Source organism: Symphalangus syndactylus, chromosome 19 (assembly GCF_028878055.3).
Source record: "Symphalangus syndactylus isolate Jambi chromosome 19, NHGRI_mSymSyn1-v2.1_pri, whole genome shotgun sequence".
Lineage (NCBI taxonomy): Eukaryota > Metazoa > Chordata > Mammalia > Primates > Hylobatidae > Symphalangus > Symphalangus syndactylus.
In genome coordinates this window covers 53,928,293-53,948,832 of record NC_072434.2, presented here as the reverse complement: position 1 = coordinate 53,948,832, position 20,540 = coordinate 53,928,293, and the positions used below count along the sequence as shown (strand labels likewise).

The following is a 20,540-nucleotide window of genomic DNA, read 5'->3' as shown; positions in this document are numbered from 1 at the left end:
ATTTAGCTGCTCTGTTTTATGCAATGAAATCCAATTCTGATTGAGTTAATTATTACCCTGTGGGGCAGGCATATTTAGTGTTCCCCAAATATCTACCACTCTTCCACATTTCCCAGCCTTCCTTGCAGTTGAGTTGGACCATGTGTCTTATTCTGACCAATGAGCTCCAAGCAGAAATTACATACATTGCTTGTGTGCTGAGGCACGTAGGAGCCAGTATAACTTCTCCAGCTCCCTCTTTCTTGACACAGTAACATTGGAAGCCATATGATGAGATAGTAGTGTCACGAGATAGAAGAAAATGGGATCTCTAAGTCACTGGATGTAGGAGGATTCCCACTGACTTGACTTTGGGTGGGTAAAAAATTAATTTTTGTTCTGTGAAGTCACTGAGAATTCAGTTTGTTACCACAGCACAGATTAACCTATCCTGACTAATACACCCCATTTTATAGATGAAGAGATTAAGCCTCTCAGCAAACAAGCAACTTTACCCAATCAAAGGGCTACTAAGCGACCAAGTCTATATGACTCATGATAGCCAACCCATGGCCTCCACCTTTCCTATGTATTGGCCCCAGCTTGACATTCCTGATCTTGTTGGCTTCCTGACATTTGCTTCCGTCCAGGTCCTTCTCTCCTTTCTGTCTCCATCATTCTTTTTGGCATGCATAGATGAGAATGCCATATGTCCAAGTCTTCAGCTATGACACCAAAATCATAGAATTGCTTTTAATGTTGTAATTCTGTCTTGGAATTTATTTTGAGCCTTGGCTGGTTGAGTTGGCCATTCCTGAAGATGGCTGCTCAGCATCTGGCTCCTATTTGGTCTTTGGCTAAAAATTCAGAATTCATTTTCATCACTGGGTTTGTAGTATTTTCTTTCTTTGCTGAGCACAGTGAAGGAAAAGATGTGGCCATAATACTGTATCTGAATCACTCAGCTTGGTGGGTTGGAACAACTTGTTCCTAAGAAAAACTTGTGTATTTAACAGATGTTATCACATTCCAGGGACCATGATAGATGCTGGGGATGCAAAGAGAACTTTACAAAGTAGCCCTTACATTAAAGGAGTAGCCAACCTAAAGGCCTGCATGAAGTTTAAAACTGCAAAATACTGTGATAAGCCCATGGAGAATCAGCACATATAGGCACAGGGATGACACAAATGAGAAGGTTGTTTTTCCCACCCACCATGATCTTGATTCCCACATGAATGGGTTTTAATGATATGATTGGAAGAGTTGCTGACTATGGAGTGCTGTGCTAAGCGTTTTCCAAAAATCAACACTTCCCTCCTTTTTACAACGATGACACCTATTCCATGCATAAGTAAACTGTTGCCCAGTGAAGGAAAGAGACTTACCCAAAGTCATGTATCTAAGATTTCAACTCAGTTCTGTCTAACGCTTGATCTTCAAATCTTCCCCAGCATAGTAAGCTGGTGCCCCTGTTAATGTAGATGAGTTTGGATGGGTTTATTCCAATATCGCAACTGTCTCTTGTCTCATTATCCAATGAGTTCCCTGAGCCAAGCACTCCGCAGCTCCATGGCAGCGTGGGCCTCTTGGAAATTCGGTGCTAGTTCTCAAGGCCTCCTACCTGCTGAGCCTTAGTCTTCATTCCTGAAATAAGAGCTGTCCTGCAAACAGCGTTTGGTGCTCGCTTCCTGGCCTCCGGCTGGTGGAGCAAGGACGTTTCCAGCACATGAGATTACACACTCTGTTAAAAAAAAAAAAAAATGTGTTTATACTTGGTCCCCTCTGAAGGCGGACGACGCCCATACTTTTGTCCCAGCCCAATTTGTTGGCTGGGTTTTTTCTCATCCTTTAAACCCCGAGAAGCAGGGAACCTGCCCTCTGGTGCCATCTACCGGCACTGTTTTTCGAGTCCAAGGAGCCCCATGCGGAGTTGTGATGTGTTTAGTAATTGATTGGATGAATCCTGCCACTTCGTTAGTAGATTCTTTTTTTCTTCACGGACTAGAGGGTGACCAATTAGTAAAGAGATTGTATAGCAAATATATTATCTTACTTCAAACAGACCAGAGTCTCCTATCTCTCGCTTCCCCCACCCCATCAGTTGTGGCATTCATCTTTAATTTCTTCCTTCGAAAAATATTTATTTTGTTATTGTATAGAGATCAGGGCATGGGGCACACAGCTGCACACCTGAGCAAACAGAGGGGCTGACTGATTTGCTGTTGTAATGAAAAACATTAGTTTTGGGTTCATTACTGTGATTCCACAATGGGCACCAAATCCCACTTAAGACCCACCGAAGAAGTCTTCAAAGGGACACGGTTTCAGGTCTGTGCCTGGTGAGCGTGCTGCCTCTTCGAATCTTTGCACAGAAATAAGCTACGGTTGGAGACTCAGACCTGTCAGATCAAAACCAGGCCTGGCCTCCAGACCTTGAAACAAGTCAAAACAGTGAACCTTACTCATCCATTTTCAAAATACGGCCTGTTTTCTTTACAAAATGCAGCAAAGCCTCTCAGATGGGCGCTGGCTGCAATATTTGATATATTAGGGAGAATCCTGACTCCTTCCAGGTTTCTGCCCATCTGTTTTAAATCCAAATGGCTTGGCAGAGGATGATTTTTAGTTATGTATTTTTTTCATTTCAAATGGAATTTAAAACAGCAGGGGCAGAAAGCCCAGATATGGATGAGAGAGAAAATAAAAAGGCCCCTGGAATTCCCCATTCACCTTCTACATGAAGGAAAAAATATCGGCATTTGTTGTAAACCTACTATGTGTCAAGGTATCACTAGGGAGTGTGATGTTGCTGAGCCATGGGAATTTTATAAAATTTTAAATGTTTTTCATTTTCTTCTTCAGAGGTGGTTTGATTTCATGATCAAGAGCTTGAACTTAAAGTCAAATCCTGCTCCTGCCTCCTGCAGTCATGGGGCCTTAGCTATTCTCTGTAATGACTCTGGGTCTCAGTTTCCTTGCCTGAGAACAGGCCTGTGATCACTACCTTGACGGGCTATTGTCAGTTTTAAACAAGGTAGCGCCGAGGCAACTACCACAGGAATGGTTCTGCCTTAAGAATGAACTAGTGTGATTTTCATTGCTCACCATCATCTGGCTACTCAGATTGTTGACGACTTGAGGGCACTATATTCGGACATGGCGAGTTAAACCACATACCATCTGGATCCACCTGCCCCTATGGCCTCCCCTCCTACCTTGTCCCCTACCCCTGAAGGAACAACATTTTCTTTTCTTTTCTTTTTTTTTTTTTTAGACCGTCTTACCCTGTTGCCAGGCTGGAGTGCAGTGGCACGATCTCAGCTCACTGCAACCTCTGACTCCCTGGTTCAAGCGATTCTCCTGCCTCAGCCTCCCGAGTAGCTGGGACTACAGGCGTGCACCACCACGCCCAGGTAATTTTTGTATTTTTAATACAGACGAGGTTTCACCATGTTGGCCAGGCTGGTCTCGATCTCTTGACCTCGTGATCCACCTGCTTCGGCCTCCCAAAGTGCTGGGATTACAGGTGTGAGCCACTGCACCTGGCCCGATACTCAGCTTCCTAAGATAAGACTTTAAGAAGACATTGACCAGAATTGCCCATTTAGAGACCAAAAAGTAAATAATGAGTAATGCATTGTGACCCAGTTTTAGAAAGGCAGTAGATACCTCTAGCCTGGTCTGCAAGGTTTGATGATAATAATAACAGCAACAATAATCAGTAAATAGATGAGCTCTGGTAGTTGACATTTTCTTCTGATCCCCCCAGTATCTACTCCCTCCTAGATCCTGATTTTCCTTTGAAGATACCCTCTTTCCTCCCTGTCTGGCCATGGGCTTTGAATGACTCCACAACCTTGGTTTCGGAGGTGGGCACTTGACCTACACTTAAGCTGATCAATATATCCCACTTCACCCCTTGCCCACAGTGATTGGTTCAGGGATGGGTATGTGACCCAATTAGATCAATGAAGCATAATTCTGGGAGGCTGTGAGAAATTGCTGTAGACCTCTGACCCCTATGGATGGAGAGTTGGGACTTTCTGGACACTACCACATGGAGACTGAAGATGAAGCTAACACTTCCCAGAGCAAGCTGAGTGACAGAGAGAAATCAAAGCCTGATGATACCATTTGAACCCTGTATATAGCCATATCTGGAGCTACATCTATGATGGCTTTTGACTGATATATTTCAATAAAAATCCTTTCCATTTAAACTAAGTTTCCTGCCTCTTGCAACCATGGAATTCTAACTGATACATTTATGATTTGCTGGCACTAGGTTAAGCTCTTTTACATATATTGACCTATTTAATCCTTACAACAACATGATGGGAGTAGATATTATATTATCTCCATTTCACAGTGAATGAAACTGAGGCTTAGACAAGTGAAATATTTTCCCACTGACAGCTCGAGTTTGATATTAGAATTCAGGTCTTAGCCACTGTGCTGTTTCCTCGGCATGCGAATATGGCTGGAGAGTGGCAGCATGGTTCTTTCTCAGGATTCCATATCCTCTCAGGCACTTCATTCAGTTCTCTCCGTCCCCTTCCCAACATTGGTAACCCATTCTTTCATTTTGCTGTTCTTTCCCTCATCTCTCCTCCCAATCTCACACCTTGACTTCAAGACTCCCAGGAGATAAACATTAGCCCCTCCATCTAGCAAGTTCAGAGAGCTCAGGTATAGAGAAAGCTCAGAGAGCCTGAGGCAGGAGACTGGCTGAGATGACCCCTGCACAGCCCTCAGGCCACCTTGTTGTGGAAGCTATGGCCTTAGCCTGGGTGCTGGTGATTCCTTCTTCCTTTTCTGGCACAGAGCCACTCTCAGTGGCTTCTTTGACAGCACCTAGGGCAACCCAGGCTGATAGGCACCCTGCTCGAATAAGGCATTTCGCTGCCTGGGCATTTGTGTGCAGCTGGCTCTGTTTGAAATCCTGCCTCTTTCTGACTTCACTTCCTGAATGTGCTGACAGGCCTCTGAGCCAAGCCAAACAGGTTCACAATGCAGTGCCTGCAGAGTATTCCCCTGCGAGTGCAGCTGGGGAAACAAAACTTTTCTCCAGCCCACAGAGAGGACCTGCCAGCCCTTATATGACCAAGAAGTAGGCCCTGTGAGACCTCGTTGAATCTTAATGGGAAATGTTTTTATTTCAGCTAGGGCTGTGTGTGTGTGTGTGTGTGTGTGTGTGCGTGTATTCCTGATTGTACTCCTGATTTTTTTTCTTAAATTAACAAGTTGACAGTAAAAACTAGCTAATTATTCCGTGCCTGCTGTATATAAGTGCTTTAGATGTATGTTCCTCCCAACAACCTTCTGTGGCCGCCATGATTGGCCTCATTTTTGCAAAGAAAGAAATTGAGGATTAGCAATCAGTAATAAGGGACTGGCTCCATGCTCCCCAGCTACAAGTGACAGAAGCTAGATTTAACGCGGGGGCACTTCATTCCAAAATCTGCATGCCTCTGAGTCATATAATACCTCAGTTCTCTCCCCTAACTCATAATACCTCAATTCCTGATGTGTTTGTTCAGGAGTGCAGTAAGGAACAGTGGGAAGGGCAGAGGCTCTAGTGTCTTTCTAGCTCTGAAGTTTGGCAAGATAGTTTTTTTCTCTAAATCTCAGTTCCTTATATACAAAATGAAATAACAGTGCCTGTGTGGCAGAGAAGTTGCAGAGTTCAATGAGATAGAAATTTACGTGGCAGCACTATTCAGGAGCAAGGTCCTATGTGGACAAAGCAAGTTCTTTGGAGTCAGGGAGAGTTGGATTCAGCTTGAGCTTCCACCAGTCACTTATTTCCTAAAGTTGAACAAGACCTGATGCTCCATTTCCCCTTAACACCAACCCTGGAAGTCCTAGCACAATGCCTGATATATAGGAGAAATGTAGCAAATGGTATCTATTATAAATATTATATACGTGTCAGTTTTTGTTATGCTTGTAGCAAGCATTATTGGTTCCTACCAGATATTGTTCCTACTGTTGGTTCCTACTAGGGTTAGAATATACTAGGTAATGCTATGAGAACAAGCAACCCTCAAATTCAGTGCCTTAGAGCAACAAATTCTTGGGGGATTTTGCTCATGCTAAATGGTCACCGTGGGTATGCTGGTGGTCGGGAGTTGTGGGAGAGGAGAGTGGACTCTGTCTACATCACTATCATTTAGGAACACAGGCTGACGGACATTGCATTCCTGTGTGTCCACAGTTGCCAAGGCAAAGAAAAGGGAAGATGTTGAATCTTGTACTTGCTCTCAAGGCGTCTATCTTCATGTGATATGTCACCTTTGCTTGCATTTCATTTGCTGACGCAAGTCAGAAGTCCTCTCACTTAAGTTCAAGGAGGTAGGAGATGGCAAAATACAAGCAATCATGGTGGGGTTATTTCCTAGTCATGAATGATTTTGAGTCTAGGAATATGACCTGCTCCTGTACAATGGGACAAAAGGGCAAGTCTACTGGGGTGGAGGTGGGGAGCTGCTAGGAAAGTTTCTCTTGTTAATAAAAACAGGAAGATGGTAGCAAACATTCCTGCATTGCTGGTGACTATTGTGTTGACTTATGATGCCGGAACTGCTGCAGGTATCTTGAGTGCCCACAAGAAACTTCCTTGACACACTGAGAATGGTGAAGTGAAAAGATAGGAGGCACCTGAACCCGTGATTATGTCATTAAGCCACTACATTAGCCACTTGTGGACGTGTTTCATATCTGGTCTTCTGGTTTACGTTGCATGTTCTGTTGCTGGGCCCTGCACATATCTTAACTGGTAGAATGGTCAATAATAGAATAACTCAGGTGCCTGCCCATTTTTCTCCAGGATAACATAATATCAGGAAAAGCTCCCCCTTCAAGCATGAACCTAAGATCAATCAATACACCCTGGAAGAGATTAGTCATCAGCCCAAGGTGATGAAGGTGCAATCCTCCGGATATTTGGGAAATATTCAAATTCTGTCCAGGGGACCAGTGAGTACCTACAACCTAAGAAGGCAATAACTGTATTGGTCATCTGGTAACACAATTGTTTGAAGCAATAATGAGGCAATCATCAAGCAATGTTTTTTAGTAGATGTACATGAAGGAAGTTTGTATAGCAAGAAACTCTCAGGGCTTCTCAGCACAGAAGTGTTCTGTTCTCTCCAGAGAGGGGGAGTTTGCAGAGGGGCAAGGAGAGTTCATTAGACATTGCTGCGGCATGGGCGAAATATCCCAGGAGACTATCTGATTACCTTTGCTTAGATGCTGTGCACATCAAAGAACCTTCTGATGACTAATTCAGTTCTCAGGGTCCTTGATGTAGACATAGGAGTGTGCACTGAGTAAGAGACCCAATGTCACCAGGATTTCTGTTTCCTCGAACAACATAGGAGAAAAATATGGTTCTTGATGCCTGGGGACCAAATTGTGCCCCACCAGTTACTGGAGCCATGGCCTCAACGAAAGCACTTAAAACTCACTGGGAGCCTCAGCTTCTGCTCCCATGAAACATGACTACTATCAATGGGCATCCCCAGAACAGTGGTGAAAATAACATGAGATAGAAGAGGCAAAAGAGCTTTGGAAACTACAAGAGTACGGACGGGTGAGTACAAATGTCATTGCTCATCACTCTTTCTTTTGCTCAGTATACTCCAGGGATTCAGGCCTTCTCATAACTACTAGGGTGCACCAGAGTCTTTCCCAGGCTCTCCCTCATGCTGATTCTTCACCTGGGATGTCTCACTCCTATTCATCTGCTCTTCACCTGGGGAACTCTTAGTCTAAGATTTCTCAGCTCAAGTAGTTCTCCAGAAATACTTTGTTGCCAACCCAGTTTAGATCTTCTCTTTATTAGTGCCCAGCTCTTTTTCTTCATTGCACCTTAATCATATATTTATTTGTGTTTCTCTCTCTCTCTCTCTTTCTTTCTTCACGGAATCTCTTTCTGTCGTGCAGGCTGGAGTGCAGTGGTGCCATCTCAGCTCACTGCAACTTCCGCCTCCCGGGTTCAAGTGATTCTCCTGCCTCAGCCTCCTGAGTAGCTGGGATTACAGCCACCCACCACCATGCCCAGCTAATTTTTGTATTTTCAGTAGAGAGACAGGGTTTCACCATGTTGGCCAGGCTGGTCTCGAACTACTGACCTCAAGTAATATGCCTGCCTCAGCCTCCCAAAATGCTGGGATTACAGGTGTGAGCCACCGTGCCTGGCCTTGTGTGTTTATTTACTGTTTCTCTTAGCTAGATGAGAAACTCCATGAGGGAAGGCATCCTGTTGCTTTCACTCTTCCGTGTTCCTGGTTTCTGGCACAAAATAGGATTTCAATATTACTTCTGGTAGAAAATGAGTGCTATGGGAATGTAAAATGTTATTATCAGTTCCCTCAACATAATTTGTTTATACATCAAAGAGTTTATAAAGTTTGTGTCAACTAGCCTCATTGAGCTTAATCAATTCTAGGTGACCAGATAAAGTCAGGTTTGGTCTTGCAGCAGTGAGGACCAGTTCTGTGCTATAACCTTGGAAGGCCTGGCCTACACGGTTGCAGGTCTGTTTCATTCATATCTGTTTATTTGAGCTTCCTGACTCTGAACAGGTGGGCTCTAGACCATTTTGTAAGATAATTTTCTTTCAGGTATCAAATGGACCCAATGGAGAGGAAAATGTAAGTATGGAACAAGTAGCATAAGAGGAAAGTAAGTCTCCTGGTATCCCTCTTTAGGCCTAACTGGTCAGAAAGTTTCATAAGAAGAAAGGTGGCATGATGTAGCCTGGACCAAGCCATCTTCTTCCCGTTTCTCCCCCAACTGTAAGATTACTTTAAATACCACAGGCATTCTAAATAAAACTAAAAACCTATCTTTGGTATTTCACCCCTTACCTAGCTTCTTCTTCACCAATCCATCCTCCAAACTGTTGCCAGCATGAATCATTCTCAAGTTGAGAGTATTATGTCCCCACTCTGTTTCAAATTCACCTGCTTTCTCCATCACCTATAGGATAACATGGAATGGATATTAAATCTCAACCCAAGCCTTCAACTTCCCTGCCTCTTCTCCCTTCAGTTTTCTTCTCGCACCTTTCTTCCGAGCTTCTCTAAGCAGCTTTCAGGTCCTTAAACACAAGACGTTTTCTCATACTTCTCTGCCTTTGCACGCAAGTTTCTTTCCAATCTTTTCTGCCTGGTAAGGCCCACTGGATCAGCTCAAATGTCACCTCTCCCATAAAGCATTTTCTAATAATGCCTCCTTCTGCTCCCATCTGGCACCTTTTTCTTATAGCATATACCCTGTGCCTTTAGAATAGTTTCTATTTCATCTCCACATTCCACTCTACCAGAATGTGAGTTCCTTGAGAATAGGGATTATATTTTGCTCATCATTGAGTCCCCGCAGACAAGCACAGGGCCTCAAAGAGACTCAGGACCAGGGGAATGCCCTGCTTTGTGATGTTCGAAAGTCCAAAACCAAACAACTCAAGTTAGGTTCCAGAGTTAGGAAAGAATAGTTTTACATTCTCGGGCCATTCCAGCTTCTAACCCTCTTCCCCTCTTCTATGAGATCCTACTTGACCACCATAGAGGTGGGTGGAGGAGGCAAGGGGCAATCAAACCAGAAGTCGTGGTCTCTTTCCTTGGTTCAACCAATGCACTTCTCTAGTAATGAAATGACATGGAGGAATAGATGGATTAGCATGATTCCTGTCTCAGCAAGCAAACATTGGGTACTAACTTCTGGACCCCTGAAACATGTCTAATTTTACTAACAGAAAGTCCCCTCTGTCATTACCAATAAAGCTGGTTGTTTCAAATGAAGACACATCTGGAACTGTTTTTGTGCCTGGCCAAGGACACACATACGCTCCATTTCCACCTTCAAAACTAATGTTTCAGGCAGACCCATTTAATGTAAGAAGATGCCCATTTGCATTAGTGTAGGCAGGAAGGGACACTCTCTGTGGCTGGATGTATGAATGTGCTAACAGCTTAATTCTTTTAAGAACACTCACTAAGAACTGGGCTTTAGAACTTGAGGGTTGGCCAGGTTGACTTTGAGGGTTGATCCATCATGAGTTATGCACCTGGAAATGAATGAAATATATTTACTAGAAGAAACTAAGACTTGGAATTATGTTGGAGGAGCGTTTGAGCTCACTTGTTCGTTCAGTCATCAAACATTTATTTTATGAACATCTACTACTATATGCCAGGCGCTACATTAAAAGCTTGAGAGTCCATTGATGAAGAGGATAGGGTTCTGACCAGGAGACACAGAGGTTCATAATACATTTTTGTAGGTGCTATCATAGGATTTTTGATAAAATGTTACCATGCTCACTAGGGAATTATTCATTCCTTTTGAAGATGGAATTAATTACCAAGGGAAGCTTTACAGAGAAGGTGTCACTTACACCAAGACTTGAAGAATGGGTAGGATTTATCAGTTGAACTAGAAGGAAAGGTATTCCAGGCAAACACATGCAAGCAGAAACATGAAGGGGTGAAAGAAAGAGCATGGGATTTAGATCCATACAAAGATATGTTTCTGATAGTGGGCATGTAGCTGGTCAGTTCATGGTTTATTAACCCTTTTTTTTTGAGTCATGGAACTCTGGGAGGGTCAAATAAAAGCAAAAATCTCTCTCCTCAGAAGAGTGTGTACAGACACACAAACACAACTTTCTGGGCATTTTCATTGAGTTCATGAACCCTCTGTCCTGATAGACACAGAAGGTTAAATGTCCTTGATTGAATTATTTTATATATGTAACACACATATATATATATGTGTAAAACAAATTAAGAGGATTAATGACTGTGTGTCACCAGCTTCATCTTCTCCAACTATTAGTGTTACCTAAAGATTAACTCATTGAAGGCCCATAGTAAACTTAACCATTAAGTGTTTATAAGCAGTTAATCTTTTGTCTCCAAAATTTACCAGAGATCATGGGTTAATTTCCTCTACCACAATTATTTTTTTCCACCCCTTTTGGTTAGAATGGTTAGAATTTCAAGAATATACATTTAGAATGTTAATTGAAACAATCAAGCATGGGGATAGGCCTGAGTTCCAGACTTTTTTAAACACTGAAATCTAAAGCAAACTGGGGAGTGGTGTGGCTTTTCCGTGCTGTACTGTTGTCTGGGCTTAGTCTACCTTTGCAGGTAATTAATTCCCCAGCCTGCTTATTTTTTCTAGTTGGCTCTTGTTTAGCTTCCACAGAGCCCCACCCCAAAATGCTTTATTGTCCCTCTGCTATTTCTACATATGGTCAAAATCATCTCACCTTCCGGGTTGCTGACATCGGCAAATTCAGTTTGGCAAACTGGGCTCTGCTCCCAGTAACCCTTTGTTCAAGAAGTGTTATTACAAAGGAGAGTATATCTGAAGCTAACAAGCCTGTCCAATCTCTTCCACTCCTAGATACACTCCTAAGGAGAAACTCTTTGTGTATTTGGATTTACAGCCACAGGCAGGATATTAGCACTCCCAGACCTACTGGGTACTAGAACACTGCTAATGAGCAAACAGCCCTGACTCAATTAGTGGTTTGTGAAATATTCCTGGATATCAAATTGCTTTTGCTGCCTGATAATCACACTGGCTCTTGGGATGAAAAGCAACCAAGCAAAAAATTGTTCCCTTGTTGAGCACTGCCTTGTTGATCTCCTGTTTTATCTGTAGGCAGAATTTAAGTTTCCCATTTCCCCAGAGCTGAGGTTTGATTTACGCATGTAATCACTGAGTTAGTGTTCATGTTTTCTCCTGTGAATCTTTTCCATAGTATTAGATTACTATCTTTTGAGACTGATTCTATATTTAAACAAGGTTATTTTAGAAACAAATTAAGAAATAAACTATAGACAGATCCAAAATGCTAAACTGTTAGTTTCCATAGGTACAGGGGTTTATTTGGGGGTGAGGGGTGGTAGTAGAGAGAAAGTAGTAGAGATGGAGAAAGAGGGAGAGAATTAATGAAATTGGGAGACTGTTTCATTTAGATCACAACTTCTAGTTTGACTCTTCCTAAATTCTTTGCTTCTTTTCAAGTCACTTCAGATTGCAGCAGTGTTAACCTCAGCAACTAAAAATAAAAACTTCAGTATATAACTTGGGAAGAAAAAAGTAGTAAAGGGAAGCAATTCAAGATCTGTTATTGGTATTTGAATACATTTATTGTGACAAGAATGCTGTTATAAATATTCATAAGCAAAGGCCATCTTTTTATCTAGGAATTGTCAAAGAGAAGATTCCAAATTGGAAGGATACATCTTTTGTAAAATCTGCCACCAATTCCTGCTTTGAGAATAAGCACCTATTGTTAAATTTCTACTAACATTATAAATGGTCACAGCACATGCCACTTGATACAATCCCAAACTTTGAAATGTTTGACTTCCCAGTGGGCTGTCCCTCTCCACTGCAACCCCCCTTCCTCCAGCCCCCTGAAACATCGCACTATCCTTTGGTAAGCAATTCCATATAGATAGCTGGGGGAAGAGGAGTATAACCTGACCATAGCATCAGGTACATCAGGTACATTTATTTCTAAAGTCTAACAGAGAACAGTTTTTACTGCTTAATAGTAAGAAGCACTGAGAGTGAGTTTAATTGACATTCTTAACTCTTTCAACTCCTAGATAGCTAGTATCTACAGATGATGCAGAAAAGAGGTTAGGGGAATACTTTCCAATAGTTTATTGTATTTTCTTAAATATCCTTTCTGGAATTTTCAGAAACAAAACATAAAAAAATTATATACTTTATTACAAATGGTAAACTCAGAGTGCTCCAAATCTCTTATTTACAAACAACACTGGGCAGGATACCCAAACAAACAAACAAGAAATAACTTACAAAGGCATGAAGCTGTTTATTGACAGTAATCAGCTTTCATCAAATTAAAAAATATATATATGTACATACACAGTTAACGAAGGCAGGCCAGAAAGAGTTCATCTGTCCAGAAAGAGTTCATCTGTAGGCTCAGCCTCGCTCTCACAAACCTCCCTCCTGCCGCCCCTCCCCAACCCTCCCCCCGCTTTGTGTTCTTAAGTACTACAGAAGCAATCTACAGTCTCTATTGCAGTTTGTAACCCCCTCCCCCTCCCCCCTTTAATACTGAATGAGATCGAATGTTAGGTCCATGCAGTTCTTGGTCAATGTTAACGAAAAGTCCAACGTTCCGTTCGCACGGGGACAGCCCGTCCGCAAAGCGGGGCAGCCCGCAGGCGGCCGCTCCCTGGCTCCACGCCAAGGGAGGGCGCGCCAAGTCCTTCCCACTCGTGCACACTGGGGGCGCCGTCAGGACGCAACCCAGTCCAACTTGGATACCCTTGGCTTTAGTTCTCGGACACGTCTTTTTTCTCTCCGTCGCAACTTGTCAAGTTCTCAAGTCTGTCTCTCTGTGTTATTTTTTTTCTCCGTTGCCCCTCAGCCCCCGACGGTCTCTCTTCAAAATGTTTGCAACTGCTGCGTTAGCATGAGTTGGCATCCACTGTTAACGTGGTTCATGACTTTCTGTTTAAGCTGTGCCACCTGTTCCCTGAGCATGTTGGCCGTGGACGCCAGCTCCGAGTTCTGAGCTTTCAAGGTTTTCACTTTTTCCTCCAGCCGGGCGATTCTCTCCAGCTTCCTTTTTCGGCACTTGGAGGCAGCGATGCGGTTCCTCATGCGCTTCCTCTCCGCCTTGATCCGCTCCTGGGACTCCATGTCGATGGGGGACAGGGGCGGTGTCTCGCCGGGCATCTCGGGCACCGTCTGAGGCTCCTCCTTCAGGGCCTGCAGCCGCGGGTGCTGCACCGGCATCTGCTGGGGCAGGTGGTGCGGCGGCTGCGGCGGCTGCTGCTGCTGCTGGGGTTGCGCGGGAAAGGCCAGGCCGGCCGCGCCGTAGGAGGGCGCCCCGCCGCCGCTGCTCAGCGCGCCTGGGTTGAAGTTGCTGAGGTTGGCGTAGACCGGCGGCTCGCTGTGCAAGCTGGCGCTGAAGCCGCCGCTGCCGCTGCCCCCTGCCACCGAGGCTACCGCGGGAGCCACCATGCCCGCCCCGTTGACCGGCTGCGCCGCCGACGTGACGCTGGGCAGCGTGTTCTGGCTGTGCAGTTCGGCCAGGGCGCGCACGAAGCCCTCGGCGAAACCCTCCTGCTCGTCTGTCACGTTCTTGGGGCACAGGAACTGGGTGGGGGTCGGCGTGGTGGTGATGTGCCCGTTGCTGGACTGGATTATCAAGCGCTCCAGCTCGGGCGACGCCAGCTTGAGCAGCCCCACGTCGGGCGAGGTGAGGAGGTCCGAGTTCTTGGCGCGGAGGTGCGGCTTCAGGCTCCCCACTGGGTCGGCCAGGTTCAGGGTCATGCTCTGTTTCAGGATCTTGGGGTTACTGTAGCCATAAGGTCCGCTCTCGGACGGGAGGAACGAGGCGTTGAGGGCATCGTCATAGAAGGTCGTTTCCATCTTTGCAGTCATAGAACAGTCCGTCACTTCACGTGAGGTTAGTTTGGGTTGCGCGTACAAGTTTCGGGGCCGCAACAGCGCTCTGGCAAGCGGGGGACACCCGCGCCCCCCGGGGCCTTTGACAGGGAAAGTTTCTCTAAGAGCGCGCGCACCCGCTGGCTGTCGTCCCCGCTGCGCCCTCCTCACCAGCTCGCTCCAGGGAGCGCAGGGTTAATTAAGATGCCTCCCGCACTCTTACTTGTCGACTCGCGCGCGCTACCCGGCTTTGAAAAGTCGCGGTCACTCACTGAGCGCTCTTCGGGCGCAGCGGTTCTTCGGGATCCGCGGGCGAACTCGCTTCCCAGAGCAGCGGCTCTCCCCGCGGCGCGGATCAGTGCGGACCCTGCAGTGGCCGGCCGGCGGCGGGTCTCGGCCGCCTGGACTCCGACGACTTGTCCCCTCCTCCGCTGCGAGGGGGAGGGGGCGCCCGGCAGCCGCGGCTAGCGCTCGCCCAAGTTCAGCAACCGGTGCGAGCGAAGCTGAGCGCACGTCCTTCTTCTCTCGCGTGGTTCTCCGCCGCCTTCTGGTCTTTACCGCCGCAGAGAAGCCTAAGACGCAGGAAAGGCTTGCAAAAGTTCGCTCCGGGACTCAGTGCCACTTGTCTCCGGTCCTCCCGGCCGGGAAAGTTCTTTGCTGCTGCAGCCGCTCGCCGACTTCCCCCGGCGGGCGCGTGGGTACCGCTGCTTTCCGCCGCTGTCAACAGCGCCTGGGCAGCAGGGCTCTCCTCCCGGGGGCGGCTGGAGACCAGGCTCTCTGGGCACTCCTCGAAACACCAGCCCAGGAGCCACAGGCGCTAGCTCTGGGCAGTTAGAGAGAAGGTGGAAAAGAAAATAAGATTTGCAATTCGGACTATACTGCCGTCCTGGCTGGCTGTGTCTGTCTGTCTGTCTGCCTGAGTCCGCGCACCTCCACTCCCGCCTCGCTGCTTCAGCCACACTCAGTGCAACTCTGAGCCCTTATCCAGCCAGAGCTCAACACTTATCTGCTACCAGTCAACCCCTAAAAATAGCCCATGATGTCACCCCAAGGCCTTCCCATTGGCTCGCGTCGCTCTCAGGGGGGCGGGCCCGCCCGTCACCATGGAGACTCCACCCTAGAAGATTCTTCTCTGGGCCCGCGGAGGCTCACGGGATGAGGTAATGCTCCGCTGCCCTCCTACAGTCGGGCCCTTCTTTCTCCTGCCCTCCCCCCTGCCGCACGCCTCTCGGCCCTCTCTTCCCCGGTCCCCTCCCCGGGCCGTTTTTCCCGGCCCGCCCGGTGCATTGTGGGCTGACGTCTTGGGGTTTGACTGTCTAGTGACGGTGGCTGCCACGAGCTGGCGGACGCTCGCAACCTCTGACGGAGGGGGGGCTCAAGTTCACGGCTGCGAACTGGGATGCGGGGGATGCAGGGACCCGGGAGGCCGGGGAACCTGGCCAGTTGTTTTGGGCCAGGGATGCGGGCTAGGGGTGGTGGTTGTTTCCCCACTCGTGGGGCCCGAAGTCATCCACCGGCGGCCGCCACCGCGCGGGGCTGGAGGCTGAGAGTCCAAGTACGCTGCCACCCCCCCGCACTTCCGGGGGGCGGGAGTACCGCCCTTAAGGTGGCTCTGTGAAGTCCCAGTTGGGAGTGAGCCTAAGGGGGCTTAAGTTTGGGGGCGGTCTCCCGAGAGTCGGCCCCCCACGTTGAGAACGCTCCGAAGTTTGCATCTCGGTCAAGTTCAGGAGCGACGGTCCGCGGGGTCGTCTGGCTGCTCCTAGGAGCCGAGAGATTTGTATTGCTCGAAACTGGACGCTCAGCTGAGTCTCCGTTGCACCCCACTTCATCCTCTGGGACCGTGGGGGAAAGGGCGCAGGGGTTCACAGCTTTGCCTCGGAGGGTCAGTTTTTATAGTGGGCGCAATTAGTGGGTAACAGGGTCCAGATGGGAACAAGCGTGTAGGCGATCCGAAACTCGGGGAACCCCGGTGTTAGTCTACTCCCCCTCCCGCCCCCGGACAACACGCACACGCTTAACACAACACGCACAACATAACGCGCGCGCACACACACACACATATAGTCCATCCGCGCCGAGTTGCTTCCGGGAAAACAAGCCCAGAAGGCGGCGGACACTAGCATAAAGTCACGCAGTAGTACTCGGAGCCCGGGGTAGAACCTGGACTTCAAATCTCTGCACTCCCGGCCGGGTGGTGGGCCCATATCCTGGGTAGCCTCTAGGAAGCGCTAGACACATGTAAGTGGTTCCTTTTCCGCGGTTGTTATTTTATCCTCCCCCCGCCCCCCACCCCTTAGGGACGAAAGTGTGTGGTGGAAAGAATCCCGAAGTCGGGAATCCTGGTTCTTTCGTGGCCAGGCTGCCACAGTGTGAAGCAAGCAAATCACGGAACTCCTCAGAGCTTCGTTTCCCTCATCTGCAGGTGGGGCCGGTGCCGTCCACCTCACTGGGCTGTCAGGAGTTAGTGTGACAGGGTCGTCTGCAGCACTAGGGAGGTGGTGGCCAAACAGCCCGCTTCCCTCCCCTGCCTCGCAGTTTCCATCCTCGCAGAGCCTGGATAGGATGCCAGGATATAAGAGTGTGATTTGGCAGGACCAGGTGTACTTTCCTGTGAGAAGCATCGAGGGGAGGAGGAGAGGGGGAACAGGGTTAGAAGTCAGCTCTTTCCCAAGCCTCTGTCTAGAACTGGGTCTTGAAGTTGGACCTGCAGCAGTTTAAGTTCCTAGGTTCTAAATTCAGACTTCGCTGCTTCTGAACTTGGAATTCAGCCTTGGGTTCATTGCCCCCAGCCCTAAGGTATTTGCGGCTTTGAGTGTTCAGAAACCAACAGCAGCTGGTATCAGTGGGAAACCTGCCAACTTTTCTTCACTCCGGGCACTCACCTAGCTTTCACTGATCTGCAGAGGGTAACTGAAAGCCTACTGTGAGCCAGGCACTGAGCTGGGGAGGGGGTGGGGTAGGTATACAGTGATGACAAGATCCAGTTACTTTCTCAAGGAGAGAACATTCTCCTCTGTCTGTTGCCCTGAATCATTTTCTGTTGTAATCAGGGAGTTGGTGTTCTAAATATTTTTTAATAACAGTAATAAAAATAAGTTTCATGTATTAAACACTTATTATCTGCCAGACATTCTCCTAAGCAATTTAAATACGCTGTTTTCTCCCCACAACCGTCTTGAGAGACATATATTATTATCCAGATTTAACATGTGAGGAAATAAGCCCAGAGAAGTTAAGTATCTTTGTTGAGGTCACACAGGCAGCTGGAAATTGACCTCAGGTCTGTGTTACATTCCTTTGTATTTTCTCTACTCTGGCAAACTTTCTTGTGGAGTATTAGTTATCTGCACAGGAAATAGCGCTTGTGGCATAGAAGAAATTTTCTTGCCTGATCCTCTCTGACTGTAACTCCGTTCAGAGCTCCTGTATTTAGAAATTTCAAGACTTAGGACTTTGTATAAATATATATCTTTTGCCTAAGGTTCTGTGTGTTCCTCTCTGCCTCATGTGGTTTAGTAGGCTGATCTTCTCCTTATGTTGAGAAATAGCATATTTTATCCAAAAAAATAACAAATCTGTTCATGTTAACGCCCCTGCTTGGAAGCCTTCATTGGCTTTTCCTCACCACCAGGAAAGTTCCGATTCCTATGCCTTGGAGAAGGGGCTTTTCACAATCTAACTCCTGCTCTCTCCAGCCTTATCTCTCACTCCTAGTTCTGTCAGGAAAGGCAGTGTTATGCTGCCCTAACAAACAACCCTAACATATCAGTGGCTTATTCCAGTGAAAGTTGGTCATTTCTGCTACATGACCATTGTAGGTTGGCAGGGTAGCTCTGCTCATTGTAGCCACTCAAGGGCTCAGGCTGAAGGAGGCCTTGTGTTGATACCCCTTTTCACAGCTATCCTGACTGTGGGGAAGGAACTCGGAACATCATGGCTGTCGGAGCATCCACTTATGGCACACATCATTTCTGCGCATACATCATTGGCCAAAGCAGTCACATGGCCATGCCTAACTTGAGATCACTATAATCCTACCAGGTGTCTCAAAGGGCTCTCCAGGAATATTTGGAGAATAACACTAAAGACTCTGTCTCCCTTTCTGTTCACCAAATGTTTGGTCTACTCTCCTTCCCCTGGTGGAATTCCCTCATTCTTTATTCAAGGGAATCAACCTTAAAGACCCATCCAGTCACAGCACCAAGCTGCCCTGCCCATTGTTTTCCATGACTCCTGGATTTGCCCTTGGAGAGTCTTCCTTTTCCACAGCTAAAGCAGGCATTGGAAAATATGCTTTTAAATAAGCTTTTAAAAGTTGGGGAGATGCAGAGTGACATTAAGTCTTGATATGTGTAGGTAGGCTTCTTATCTATCTGATATAAGGTGTTCCATGTGCCAATAGCCACAAAATTCTTTTCCAGACATATTTCTTTGGCTTGCCGTATCTCTTTGCTTTCCTGCTCTCCTGCCTGTTGACTCCTCTGTCTCTCTTTTGCTGTCTCACTCTCTTGCTCTTCACTTGATTTTGAGCACTTTGGGCTTATTGGGTTTTGGTGGGAGAGTTAGACCTTTCTTCCTTTTCCCAGAGCCATTTTGTCCAGTTGAAAGTATATGCTGGGTAAGATCTTAATTGATCCTTTTTTTTTCTGAGACAGAGTTTCACTCTTGTTGCCCTGGTTGGAGTGCAATGGCACAGTCTCAGCTCACTGCAACCTCTACCTCCCAGGTTCAAGCAATTCTCCTGCCTCAGCCTCCTGAGTAGCTGGGATTACAGGCATGTGCCACCACGCCTGGCTAATTTTGTATTTTTAGTAGAGGCGGGATTTCTCCATATTGGTCAGGCTTGTCTCGAACTCCTGACCTCAGGTGATCCGTCCTCCTCGGCCTCCTATCCTGAGGTTTTAATAGTAGGTTCATACTCTGTGACTTGATCCTTACTTCAAAGCTTAGTTTCTTCCAAGTCCTTTCTTGCTGAAAGTATTTCTTGATTTTATATTTTACTAGTTGGAACTGGGAAACAATTGCCTCTTCTAACGATGTAAATCCCTGGATTTATAGGTTTTCTCTATTCCATTTCATTCCTGATTGCAAACAGGCCAAATTTTTCTGAGTTCATCTTTGAATGGCTTGTGGTAACTTTCAGAATGCATCCAACAGCCACCAACACACACTACTCACTTTCTGTTTTACAGTCCTTTTCTTTAGTTCATCAGGTTCGTGATCTGTCTTCTACAATATCACAGGTGATCTGTTTACCAAACAGATAACCATCCCTTCAGCTTCTGATAGCAGTGTTCTTAGTTATCGCCCTCTAAATGATTGTTTAGTTTTATTGTTGTTATGCTTATTGTTGTTATTACACTAACCCATATCTAGTAGCCAATTTTTATATGAGTCAGGATGGTTTAGGTTATGCTGCCATAACAAACAATCCTAAAATCTCAGTGGCTTAACAAAGAAATTTTATATTTTGCTCATACTACATGTTCAAGTTCATGGGGCTCTGCTTAATGTGCTCATTTAGAAACCTAGTCTGAAGAAGGTTTCATCTTGATACATGCTTCAACAATCATCCCATCAGTTTGGCAGGGGAAAGAAAGCATGGTGAACTCAAATTGGCTTTAAAAGCTCCCTCCTAGGAATGACACTTTTTATTGTATTTACATATTATTGGCTAAAATTAGTCACGTGACCATGCCTTACTTAAAGGGTGCAGGAAAGTGCAATCCTACTAGGTACCCGGAAGTCAAAGAGCTGGAAATGCACACCTCCATATACTCTAGGTTATGCTGTGTTAGCCATCCAAAAATCTTACTGGGTTACAATCACAGAATTGTTTCTCACTCATATTGCATGTACTCACTCAACTCTCACCTTGAATTGTAATAATCCTCACATGTCAAGGGTGGGGTCAGATGGTGATAATTGAATCATGGGATCAGTTTTCCCCATACTGTTCTCATGGTAATGAATTAGTCTCATAAGATCTTATGGTTTTATAAATGGGAGTTGCCCTGCACAAGCTCTCTTGCTTGCCACCATGTAAGATGTGGTTTTGCTTCTCCTTTGCCTTCTGACATGATTTTGAGGCCTCCCCAGCC

At 46.3% G+C, this 20,540-nt stretch overlaps 2 protein-coding genes and 1 long non-coding RNA gene across 3 annotated transcripts in view; 1 reads left to right on the top strand and 2 right to left on the bottom strand.

The window, feature by feature from the left end:
• Positions 1-1,374: 1,374 nt before the first annotated feature.
• On the bottom strand, positions 1,375-10,054 carry LOC134731938 (uncharacterized). The gene is made up of 3 exons (XR_010114664.1): positions 9,983-10,054; positions 8,856-8,967; positions 1,375-1,723 (listed from the first exon to the last, which is right to left on the bottom strand). It is a non-coding gene; the product is annotated as an uncharacterized lncRNA (long non-coding RNA).
• A 2,606-nt stretch (positions 10,055-12,660) lies between these two features.
• JUN (Jun proto-oncogene, AP-1 transcription factor subunit) lies at positions 12,661-16,299 on the bottom strand. Its single transcript, XM_055234226.2, has one exon. It carries the CDS (start codon positions 14,434-14,436, stop codon positions 13,432-13,434), a length of 1,005 nt encoding a protein of 334 aa, XP_055090201.1. The 5' UTR covers positions 14,437-16,299; the 3' UTR covers positions 12,661-13,431.
• The window catches only part of LOC129458263 (uncharacterized), a 114,843-nt gene continuing 110,529 nt past the window's right edge, over positions 16,227-20,540 (top strand). Inside the window, exon 1 of the mRNA XM_063613877.1 lies at positions 16,227-16,677. Within this exon, the coding sequence (XP_063469947.1) occupies positions 16,676-16,677 (2 nt within the window). The 5' untranslated portion in view covers positions 16,227-16,675. The remainder of the gene's footprint in view (positions 16,678-20,540) is intronic.